The sequence below is a fragment of the Drosophila busckii genome, chromosome 2R (genome assembly GCF_011750605.1).
Source record: "Drosophila busckii strain San Diego stock center, stock number 13000-0081.31 chromosome 2R, ASM1175060v1, whole genome shotgun sequence".
Lineage (NCBI taxonomy): Eukaryota > Metazoa > Arthropoda > Insecta > Diptera > Drosophilidae > Drosophila > Drosophila busckii.
Genome location: NC_046605.1, coordinates 17,773,286 through 17,785,685, shown reverse-complemented (window position 1 = coordinate 17,785,685; position 12,400 = coordinate 17,773,286). Strand labels below are relative to the sequence as shown.

The 12,400-nt window shown below is 33.4% G+C and overlaps 2 protein-coding genes and 1 non-coding gene across 3 annotated transcripts; all 3 read left to right on the top strand.

Annotated features, from left to right (window-relative positions):
- Positions 1-1,315: 1,315 nt before the first annotated feature.
- Positions 1,316-1,387, top strand: Trnag-ucc. The gene has a single exon. It is a non-coding gene; the product is annotated as a tRNA-Gly (tRNA).
- Positions 1,388-9,680: 8,293 nt separating this feature from the next.
- On the top strand, positions 9,681-10,541 carry LOC108595016. The gene is made up of 3 exons (XM_017980151.1): positions 9,681-9,925; positions 9,978-10,132; positions 10,193-10,541. Exons 1-3 carry the CDS (start codon positions 9,727-9,729, stop codon positions 10,493-10,495), a joined length of 657 nt encoding a protein of 218 aa, XP_017835640.1. The 5' UTR covers positions 9,681-9,726; the 3' UTR covers positions 10,496-10,541.
- A 920-nt stretch (positions 10,542-11,461) lies between these two features.
- Positions 11,462-12,251, top strand: LOC108595017. Its single transcript, XM_017980152.1, has 3 exons — positions 11,462-11,655; positions 11,714-11,874; positions 11,940-12,251. The coding sequence occupies exons 1-3, from the start codon at positions 11,472-11,474 to the stop codon at positions 12,198-12,200; spliced, it is 606 nt and encodes a 201-aa protein (XP_017835641.1). The 5' UTR covers positions 11,462-11,471; the 3' UTR covers positions 12,201-12,251.
- Positions 12,252-12,400: the final 149 nt, after the last annotated feature.

Below are 12,400 nucleotides of genomic sequence, written 5' to 3'. Positions count from 1 at the left end.
AGCAGCAGCAAAATGTGTGTGGAAATTTTTATGGCCAAAGACCAAAGACCCCCCCACCCGTGGTCAACTCCAAGGCTAAAGCGCAGATATAAAAGTTTTCATGTATAACTGTATTTTAAATACTCTCACTAATAGCTTCACAGCATAATAAATTATATGCAAGAAAAAAATTAAAATTCGAACATTTTTTCAAATAGCATTTAAATTTATAATTTGCAGAGTTACTCAATAAAAAAAAAATGCCATAAAATAAAAAAAACTTGAACAACATTTTTTGGAAATAATTATATTGCTTTATTAAAGTTATAAATACTCCACTAATTTATAAAGTGATTAAAAAATATACACTAATATAATATAATAAAAACTCAAAATAATTTCGTTAAAATATTTAAAAATATGACTTTAATTAATTGCTTATTGGCCTTGAAATTTATTAAATTTGCGGAGTATTAAAAGTAACTGACATTAAATATTTTTGCATAGCTTTTAAATTATATTTAGCTTTTTGCTTGCTTTAGAAATTTATGAGCTCAAATGCAAAATGCGTGTGTGTGTGTGTGGAAAAATTATTTTTCCAACAATTTTTTAATTAAAATTATTTACACAAACAAGCGCAACTAACATATTAATAAAAATATTCAGCCAGAGCAGCAGCAAATAGTTTCAACTACTATTTGCATATGAAGGCAATGCCACCCACACACACACAAACACACACACACATTCAAATATTACTTGATAATTAAAAAAGTACTAAGCTTGTCTCTCTGTCTGGCACTGACGATTCGAACTTAATGCTGCTGCTGCTGATAACTGACAGTCGGCAAAGTTTTTTAATAAGCAACACACACACTCACACAAACACTCACACACTCTCAGGTTGCACATTATAAAGATGCAGTGTGGAAGCTTATGGCATTTTAGCTGCAGACAGCTGCAGCGTTTGACCTTTGACACCTGAGCTGCAACACCTACAAGCGTCTGACTGAGCCAAGTTAACTACTCAGTGGGCAAACAAACTTAACGAATTACTCTCAAACGCAAATATTCGCACAAGCAATCAACATAAATTACTTTTGCTTGTTTTTTTCTTTCCACTGCCTGCAGCTAACTATAAATTTAAAGCCCGTTTCTGGTTTTGTGTTTATCTAATAAAAAATATTTGACTGAGTTGCCATTCAAATTGCAACATGGCGAAACACAAACTGCAACAGTTAATAAAATTAGTTAGGCTTCAGTTGTTGCTTAAATAATTTTCATTTGACAAGTCGTATTATTCAAATTTTGTAGTTTGGTTCACTTGAGTCAAGGGGCGTCGGTGGTGTAATGGTCAGCATAGTTGCCTTCCAAGCAGTTGATCCGGGTTCGATTCCCGGCCGACGCACAAATAAATTTTTTGTTTTATTATTAATAAATTTGTATCTTTATTTTATTATTTTCTTAGAAATACAACGTAAGGGTACATTTTAGCCGTTGATTGTGCCAACTTTAAAATTTTTATTGAAATAAATTTGGAAAAAGACTCGTGATAATATATATAGCTGGATGTGGTTGCATGACTGTTTGTCTTATAATCTTGTTGCTTTTTATTTTATGAACTTATTAGTTTATTAGTTTATTAACGGTGCCCATAACTCAACTAAATTAAAGTCTTGCGCATCTTTTAATTATTATTATGAAAATCTGGTTTTAAATAAATATGAAAAAATATACGACTCAAAATGATAATTATTTTGTATTTTTCAAGTAAAGAACAAAGCCATGAATATCACATACAAGAGGATTAAAGCAAAATAAATCTGAATTGACAGAGAATTAAAACAAAATAAAAAAAAGTTTTAATCAAACTTCACAAGCAAAAGGATGAATGAATCTTGTATATGTATTAATTAATTTTATATTTTACTTTTTTTTTAAATTATAAAAATATTTAAAAGTATAGAAGAAGTAATTTTTAATTTAATTTAATTAAAACTCAAGATCATCAATGATTTTCTTTTATCTAGAACTGTTCATAGTTGACATTAAATAAATAATAAAAGTAAAAATTTGTTCTTAAACAATTATTGAGCTAAATAAATAGAAATAAATAGAAATAGTTTTTCAACTAGCGTTTTTCTTACTCTTATTTATTTTTCAATTAAGAAATTCCCAAAGAGTGGATTTTAAAATATTGCTTTTAATAATTGCGTTGTCTGGGATTAATGATTGCCGTGCCTGGAATAAATAGTAAACTAGTTTCGTTCGCTTATGAGCTGTTCATTCATCATAACTGATGGCTTATACCATTTATTGTGACAAATAAATTGGCGAGCCAACTAAGCCCCGCTAGCTGAAGCTTGAGCTTGAGATCATCATTTACAGCAATTCCATTTGAGGTCCAGTCGAGCTGCACTCAAGACTCTTTGGCAATGCCAGAGACAAGTGACAGGAGAGTAGACAAGTCTAGCCTGATAAGTGATATTCCAGTTATGGTGCACAGACCCTTGGGTGGCCAATTTTCGAGCGTAGCCACCATCAAAATTGTCATGATTAATGTCAACAGAATGGACATGAAGCTTGGGCTGGGCTGCGAGCCTGAAGGAGAAAAAGAACAGCAACCGGAAAAACTCGTAGCAATTATTGATGGATTATTTACTGTCAGCACTGTACGTTATGACAATGAGATATGGCCCACAGTGTCTGCTGTCAATGACAACGCAGCAGATCAGGCAACTGCATTTTCCTTTTGAATTTTCCTTTTTCTGCTGACTTGTCGAATCCACTGCCTGCATTATTAGTATTCAATATTGCATAACTTGCATTGGTGCATTAATTGCGCGTAATCATCCAAACATATAAATAACCAGCAATGATAATGACCCCAAGGCCAGTCGCAAGAAGCAGGAAGCGTGTCCCCATCTCATTTGCATAGCTGCTCCTCTCGCATATTTGTGTAATTATGCGTGGAAATTACAAAAGTCAAGACAGTGGCGTGGGTGGGGGTAGGCGTGGTCGTCAACATTGTCATCATCATCATCATCATCATTTTCATTATTATTATTATCCAGCGCATAGCTTCATGTCAGAGCCGTGAGACTTTTGCCGCCAGTCGCAGACGTTTGCCGTTAATTATGTTGGCAGCCGGACGGACCACCAACAATGTCAATCGATAAACGTTTAATCGCCTTGCCCAGAGTCAAACACAACGATTATGGTCAGCGCCTAATGCATAATTTGTGTTTGAAGCTACTTTTTAAATATCTAATTGCTGCTGCTGTTGTGGCTTGTTTAATATGCAAAACGTCGATTGAAAATTTGTCGTTAGATAAGGGAAATAAGTCTCACATTTTGTGTTTGACGGCGCGCAATTTATTATTGAAAAATTTTTTTTGACTGTCTAATGACAGCTTTGATGGATTTACGTGTGGTCTAACAGTTATTTTTAATAATGTGCATTAAATATTAATGGGGCAGTATTAAGCATTAAGCGTAGTTTGAATTAAATATTTAAATAATTTAAATTATTACAAAATTCTAATTAAGTTTGCAAATCAAGCAAATATGTTGAACATAATATGTTAAAAATAATGATTATTGTTTTTGTTTAGCCCACAGATTATAGCGATTAAATATTAAGTCAGTCATAATTTGTTTTAAGTCTTTTTACAAATCAAAGTAACGAAAAAATATTTATAAATATAGTAAAATTATTCATTATTATTATACTGGGAACTTGTTCTGGAATGAATGGTTGAACGTTACTTTTAGTAAAAATTTTTTAGTTAGATTTTTTATAAAATTTTATTTTTTAGTCAAAAATAAAATTTTAAAAAACGAGAAGATCCTATAAATCTTTATCTTTTATTTTAATCATCAAGATTAATTTTAATATAATAAATTAAAATATTTTTTTTAAGAAATAACATAATTGTAAATTTGTAGAATTATTTATTCAATGAAGATCAAGTCCATAAACTTACAAATGCCAACAATAAATTATGCATTATAATAAAGGTAGTATAGTAGTAATTAGGTTATATTTATTATAAAAGAGCTAATTTGACCTATAAACCTATACAAAATAAACTTTATTTTCAGTTGTATATTTTATTTATATTTATTTATTCAACTACTGACTATTTACTATAGTAAATCCATGCGACTAACATAAGTATGACTACTTATACTTAGTGTAATGACAAGCTTAAGCTTGTTTATATTTTATTTGATATTAAGAGTCCGTGGGCGCTTTTCAACTCTTTTTATATTTACTTATTTAGACACGTTTAACAGCTGACAGCTGCCTTAGTCTCAACCTGTCAAGCTGGCAACAGCAAAGTAAAGAAAATACACACACACACGCACGCACATATGTGCACTTGACACACACACACACACACATGTGCGACTCGCTTGCTTGCAAATTGTTATACACTTGAAGTAGTTTGTTTATATTTGTTTATGTTAAATATGGGAGCCACTAAAAGTGAGCAGCACTTCACTGATGTCGGTCTGGGCTTCTCTTCAGCGCTTTTTTTTCAGGTCAGCTAATGGTTGGATTTTGGCTAAAGGTAAAAGGCAGCAACAACAAAGCTAGCGCTGAAATAACTTTTGCTTGCAGAAGTGGATTTTCTTTTGCGCCATTTTGCGGCATTTTACATTTCTTGGCTTTTATTTGCGTTACACACATACACAGAAAGAAAACTTAACGCAAGCCACCCACCCACCACCCACTCAACCACTGTGCTTCCCCTCTCGACGGCTTGCGCTTCCGTTCGAAACAAAGTGGTGCTCGTGGTTGCGTCCATCCGCAAAAATGTTTGTAGCCACAGCCAGAGTCAGCTAACCAGCCAAACAGCCAACCAGCCAGGCAATGCCACCAGTAGTGTTGCCAGCTGTTGAGCCACTACATAAGCTAAATTCTGAGTAAAAAGAAATCTAGCGAATACTTAATCTTGCAACTTTCAAGCCAAGTATATGGAATAGTACTAAATTGTACCTAATTTTTAACGTTTTGCTAGCTATTTTTATTTGATTTGATACCTCCTTCATATAAGGAAAGTATACAAATCTAAGAAAAGAAGCTGTGCTAATAAAATATTTCAATACATTTATAAATATGCTAGAATTCCAAGCTGTTAGCTATTTAATTTAAAAATATGCTAGAAATAATCTAAGCTGGCAACACTGATACCAACAGCAGCTCATTTCTCTGCAAAAGAGTCTGTGACTGGGGGGTGCACCCACTGCTGGGTGGGGGCAACGCATTTGGGTCAGGGTTCAACTGCAGACGCAACGCTGCTGACATAGAAAATTCGCAAGAAGTGTGTTGCAAGTGTATGCGAGTCAGCAGGCAAAGCGAAAGCCATTTCAAAGTGGCTAATTTTTCAATGCCCTATTCAAATGCTGAGTATATGAGGCATGGGATTAAAAAATAAATATATAAATAACTTGACTGCATGTAAAATAGAATAGAAGAATGCATGAATAGAAGAATTTGAGTAATTATGAAAATTAAAATATGTGTTGTAAGCTGTTTAAGAAATTCACATTAAGTGCTATGCAATATAGCAAAAGCTTGAATTATTTTAAGTATTTTAAATTTAGATTTAGACAGAGGAAATTTTTTGGAAATTAACAGCAAAATGGAATGAATTAATGAATACATAACTTCTAATGATATCATAATTCAATAAAGAGACAAACAATAAAATATAATTTAATAGATTTTAATCATGCTTAACTTTTAAGCAATACCTAATATTTAAAGAAATGTGATTTAATTTAAGTATAATTTGTTCTTTATGTTTAACTCTATGAAATTAGTAATTAAAAATTTAAAAATATAAAACACTGTGGATTGCCTTTAAATTAAGTTCCACTTTTAATTTATTCGAATTTTCTTAACCTGCTATTGGTTGCATCAAATTTTTTCTTCTATCTGATGGTAAAAAAAAATTATTTTGTAAAAAGTTAACTATGTTATCAACTCAAAAAATTAATATCTAAAAAGAACATTTTTAATTATTTGATATTTAATTATTTAATTAATTGACTAAGCATTATTCTATGTAGTATGAATTTTGAATAAGCATTTGATTGGAAGGCGTGTCGAAAGCGCCTTAAATTTTAATACTAGTTGAGCTTTGAGTAGAAGGTCACAATCTCGTCAACGTAATCGCAATGTCATAACAAGATTTACAACGCTCTAGGCTCTAGCACAAACAGCCCAAAACTAATCCGCGCCCATTGACAACAACAACAACAATCAATGAGCCAATCAACTGTCGATTACTTGAGCCATTTTCAATCAACACCGCGGCGCCAAAGCGCCAAATACACGTTCAAATCTCAAACGCACAATAAACACAATTAGAGCGAGATAGCAAATGGGTTAGATAGTTAGCTAAAGCAGTCAAGGTAGAGACAGACAGACAGACATATGTAGTTATGTGAGCGACCGCAGGCCACAAAATTGTGGGTCGAAAGGAAATGAGAGAATGCGTAGCAAGGCGCAACGCATACGCATAAATAGTTGAAACAACGGGGAGTATACGCAATGCGAATTATTGCGCTCACATGCCATCAATCAATCAAACTGTAGTTTATGCGCCGCACACTATTTTTCGTTAAGTGGCGCCACCGCCTCCGTACACAAGAAATTGCCCAAAAATATGCAATCAGCAATAAATTGAATGCAACAACAAAATTGACTGACGTGAAATACGAAAAGCCAAAAATCTATTTAAAGACTGGCATAAATATTTGCAGGCCAAAGACAAACTGTTTCATATATTACTAATCTAAATAGCAAATGACAATTATTAGATAGGCCTACTTCAAACTCGAATCCATTTCATGACGTGTGGAGCGCATCGAGACTGTAAATTATCAAGCAAGAGTCCGAGTGATAAGATGATAATGAAAAGCTATATGTCAATGTCATCATTACATGTGTCTATGTATGTTTGCCACTTCAAAATTTATTTCTTAACAAATAAAGACTTAGAAGCGACGATTGAATACGCTTTCAATTATATAGTGGAAATACTACTTAACTTACTTAGATAATTTACAAGTATTTGTAATAGAAAATATTTTTCTTATTTGTTAGTCAAAATTCAAAGCTTGTAAATTATCTAATGCTACCAAAATTAAATTATCCAGCTAACCAATAATTAAAACGCTATGTATTCGTAATATTTAAAATTAATAGAAAATTAATATTATTATATTAGAATAATATTACCCGGATAATCTTTGTGACTTGAAAAAGAGAAATTAAAGTTTCAGAGCTTGTCTCTAAATTCAAAAAAATATTAATCCTTAAACTGAATTCTACATTTCATAATATTATTTTAACCAATAAGAATATCCTCAGTTATTTAAGTACTGAAAGATTACTAAAAAAGATATTAATTTATTAAAATTTACTAAATTGTTTCATTAAATTTTATACAATTAACTTAGCTTCCAGATATTAATTTCTGTTTATTTCGGTTTGCTAGTCAGCTGAAATATTTGCAACATTAAAAGACTGATAGGTTTCCTCTGAATTTTTCTCTGCATTTTTTTAAGCTCTGGCTGAATTCTAAAATTTTGAATTCAAATTAATATGATTGGCTAAGCTTTAATCATTTCAGTCTGTTAGTTTGAAAGTCCGAAATAATTTATTTTATTATATATTTACTTATGATTATTACTATTTCTTTCTTTATTTTAGTCTGCCTCTAAATAAAGCTAACCAAACTTTTTTTAAGTTTCAAATCTTTTTACTACAGTCCAAATCCTTTATTTCCTGTTCCAACTAACCAGTTACATTTACAGCTGCTGCTCATTTCATTTCCATATACATAATTTCATTAAGCTACGCTTCCGATTTTCAGAAAGCTCACTTCAACTTTTGTGTGTGTGTTTTTTTTTTGTAGTGAGCTTTGTAATATTTTTTTTATGGGTTTTTAAGTGGATTTGTTTTGTATTTGTTGCAGCCCCCACAGCTTGCAACTCTCAGTTTCATTATGTCATTGTCTTTAGCATTTACCGCCTCCTCGACATATCCGAAAGTTCTGCCCGTCGCTGAAATAAAGTTAAAATTTTTATAACGATTTCAGTTTTTGTGTGTGTGTGTCTTTTTTTTCTTTCTGTGTTTTCCGTTACTTTTTGCATTGTTTCCATTTCCGTGTGCGCGCCTTTATCCTCCATTCATCTGCTTTGCATATTTCTTTGTTATGTTTGTATTATTTTGTGTGTCCTTTTGCAGTTTCTCTCTCTCTCTCTCTTCATAACGTAATCTCTGCTTACTTTTGTCCGTCTGGGTTGTAAAGCAAATCTGCTGCTAAATATATGCAAATAACTACGGTTTTCTGCTTTAATTTGAAAAGGAACTGAACATTTATGCAAGCGACCTTCGCATTAAATTTGATAAAAAAAACATTTTTAAAGCCAAGTACAGTTGGGAAATGTTGTATAACTTTTTCATTTATAGAGCATTAATTGCTTGCATTCCATACTGACAACTTGTAACATTCTTGAAATGAATCATATCACATGATTGATAACTTAATAGATAATGGGATTTCCTATTAATTGTTGCACACTTGAAAATTAAAGATAATTTGTTTTTGCGCATGCCAATGTAACTATTATGATTAGCACATTTGAGCGTCGTTAAATACGCTAACCTTAAGCTATTGTATATTTTTTTAGCTATTGGTGCTTTACAATTTTATTTTAGTTCGTCATAAATTTTCACACATGTGTATAAACTGAATTGATAAGCAGTAGCTAACGAATGTCATAAAGCCAATCTATAGGCCATGGCTAATATTAAATTATTGAAAAAAAAAGAAAGTACATAAAGCAAGTTTATTACAATCGCCAATAACAACAATATATTTTCTTTATTTGCAAAAATATTGCGTATATATTAGTTATGTTTATTAAAAATAACTAACTGAGTCATGGGAATAGAAAAATCACAGCATATATAGAGATAAGCCTTAATGGCTACTTAAGATATTGAAGAATACAAAAGTAATAAAATATTAACTGTAAAATATAATTATCAGTGGGCTGTCGAGTATGTGATTTGATAAATAGTATTAACAAATTATTTTAAAGCTGCAGAGATCTTTAAACTGAATTGAATTGAATAAAATAATAATAATAGATAACGTGAAAGGACGCATCGAGGACAAGGGAATATCTCTCAAAATATTGGATTATTATTATTTCATGGATAACGTGGAGTGCATAATTGCTATATTATATATTTTAAATATATATATAAATAAATATAAATATGTTAGGTAATTTCTCTTATTCCTTGTTAAAATATCGAAATTTATATATTATGCATTTATTTAATCGATCACTAATATCATTAATCTAAGATAGGTTGCTGAGATTAAAAAATTCATTACAAAAAAAAAAACTCCAACAAATTTAAGCCCATAATTTACTTTGTCTGCGACTGTAGCACAGTGTAAGCATTTTATATTATTCAACAATGACTATAAATATTTTTGATATAAAATTCGTTTAGTTCTCTCTTAAATGGAAGCGTATTGAATGCCACTTGACAAATTGCCGCTCAAGTGTAACCTCTATCTAAGACTTGGACAAACAACTGCATAGTCTCAACTCTCAAGTGTCTATTGAGCTAAATGGAATTGTAACTGTTCGTTGGGGCAACAAGTGTTCAGTTCACTGCTGCAAACCAAAGTTGCAGGTATATAGAAAATGTTGCTGCCCACAACAATTATCCTTCTACTCAGTCTGAGCCTGACAGCCGCTGAGTTTAGAGACGCAGCTGTAAATGCTTCGAGTCCCAGAGTTTGCTACAGCTGTGAGGGCATCAATTGCCAGCGTACGACGCGACAAGATGTAAGCAAGAGCTGCAATGATTTGTTGGACATATGTGTGACTGTCTATGAAGGATGTGAGTAGATCTAATTGTTAATGAAATGTAACTAAAGCTTAAATCTTTCAAGTTATGGTCAGCGAGCGTGGCTGTTTCCTTGAGCTCAGCTTGGCAGCTCAAGCCAAGTGCGCAGGACCTTCCAGAGAATGTCAAAAGTGCAGCGGCGCACTTTGCAACAATAAAGGACGCGCTGACTTTCAGTGTCTGCAATGCATTGGCTCAGAGGTTAGCCCACATTAATTGCTTAACAACAAATATTACTCATACGTCACTTTGCCCAAACAGAATGCCAATTGCAATGCGGCGAGCGTCAATTTGACACCCACTCAATGTGCGGCGCCCACTGCACGCAATTCCTATTGCTATGTCAAGTCAGTGGGAGTTCATTTGCAACGTGGCTGTGCCCTCAGTCTGCGTGAGCAAAAAACCTGCCTGGAGGACTTGAGTTGCAGCCTCTGTCTGCCGGAGAACGCTTATCCAGGCGGCGCCTGCAACAATTATCAGCTGGAAATCAAATCTGGCGCCCAGCAGCTGCTTGGACTATCGCTGGGCGTACTCAGCCTGGTGGCTCTACTAACTCTGCACTAGTTTATTATTATATTCAAACAAAACAATGAACTTAATATCAAAATCAGTAACAAATCTGCTGTCTTTTATTCGGGTTTATCAAGTGAGATACTATGGGTATTTTGGCTACCTCTTCAATTGATTTTATTTTGTATTGAAGGGGAAAAACTTTCTTGCGGGCTTAAGCATTTGAAATACTTCAATTTTTATTTATCATGCCGTAATAATATTTGAGTTTATAAATTTGGCATATTTTAAAATTGACTAACTCTGAGTCATATATAAAATTTAATTTAATTATTTCACAGTTTTTCTAGGATCTAATCTTCTTTAAAAATCAGCTAAATATTAGATTTAATATTTTATGCTTAGTTTAAATTTTATAATTAGCTGCATATATTGAGAAGAATTTAATTTTAAAATATTAATTTAACCACAAATTCTATCGATAGTACAATAGAATAATTTAAAGTTGTGTGATCCTTGCTTCTATACATTTACTATTATAGTAAATATTAAATTATGTAAAAAACGCATTTAGATTTTAAAAATATTTAAGAACATAATCAGTCAATAATATTGCTCATATTAATTGATGACAATACTTGCTGCCGGCTTATAGATTAACATATATTTTTGATCTTCGCTCTCATAATATTTGTATCTAAAGAAAAACCTATTTCAATAAATTTACTTGGAATCCTTAATTTGAAATCTTACTTTATTTACTATTTACTCATATTATACTAGATTGCACCTTTGGCAAATGAATGACAAAGCAGCAAACGCATTAATAATTTCTTTGTTAGTACTAGGCTTATCTCCCCCACTTTGATTTCCATGTTATTATCAGTTTTGAAAAATTGCGGCAGCTTTTCAGCTCACTCAAGTGTTTTTCCACCTTTGGGTGCAAAATTGCAGTCGAGTGCGCACTTGGAATTGAAATGGCTGAGAAGCCTATAAAAGCGACAGCTTTGTTGACTCGGCTCAGACTAAAATGAGGGCCCAAGCAATTTACAGTGTAGCGCTGCTCGTTCTCAGCCTAATAGGACTTGGCCAGGCCAACACCATTGCCAGTTGTAATAGTTGCTATGGCATCAATTGCCAGCGCACCTCGCTGCAGGCGCAGGAGCAAAAGTGCGCGGACTCGTTGGACTATTGTGTGACTATCTTTGATGATTGTAGGTCGAGAGGGTGTGGGCGTGTTAAATGACGCAGATAACTTTTTGATTATTGCAGCCAAGGTGATGTACAAGGGCTGCTCGTTGGAGATTCCCTTAACGCTGCGCCAGCGCTGCGAATCGCACTCTAAGGGCAGCAGCTGCTTCAAGTGCAACTCGGATCGCTGCAATAATGTGGGCGCCATGGACTACGCCTGTGTCCAGTGCGATGCCAGCAAGGTAAGCGGCTATGACTTTCAATTTCAGCACTCAACTCACAGCTCGCATTTCCCATTTGTCCCCAGGACGCCAATTGCGCTGAGAATGCGTCGACGTTGCAGCCCACGCGCTGTGTCGCCCCCACAGGCGGCAATTCCTATTGTTATGTCAAGTCCAGCGGCAGTTCCACTCAACGTGGCTGTGCCACAACAGTCGCCGAACAGCAGAGCTGTCTGAAGGATGCCAACTGCCTGCTCTGCTCGCCCGGCGACATTCGTGGCTGCAATGCTGTCAACATTTCCAATAACTCAAACGTAGGCAATCGCTTCATTCGCTTTCTGCGCTAGTTTTAAGTCAACAGCGATCAATATAGCAAATAAACTTAATTATGAAAAGTATTCATGGCGTATGAATAATTTATATGAATAAGTATTTATTAATAGCTTTGATATTCCATCGATAGATTGATATTGTTTTTTACCATAACCTATTAAATACTGTTCTGATATTTTCTTTTCCGAATTGATCTTACAGCTAATTGTAAGAG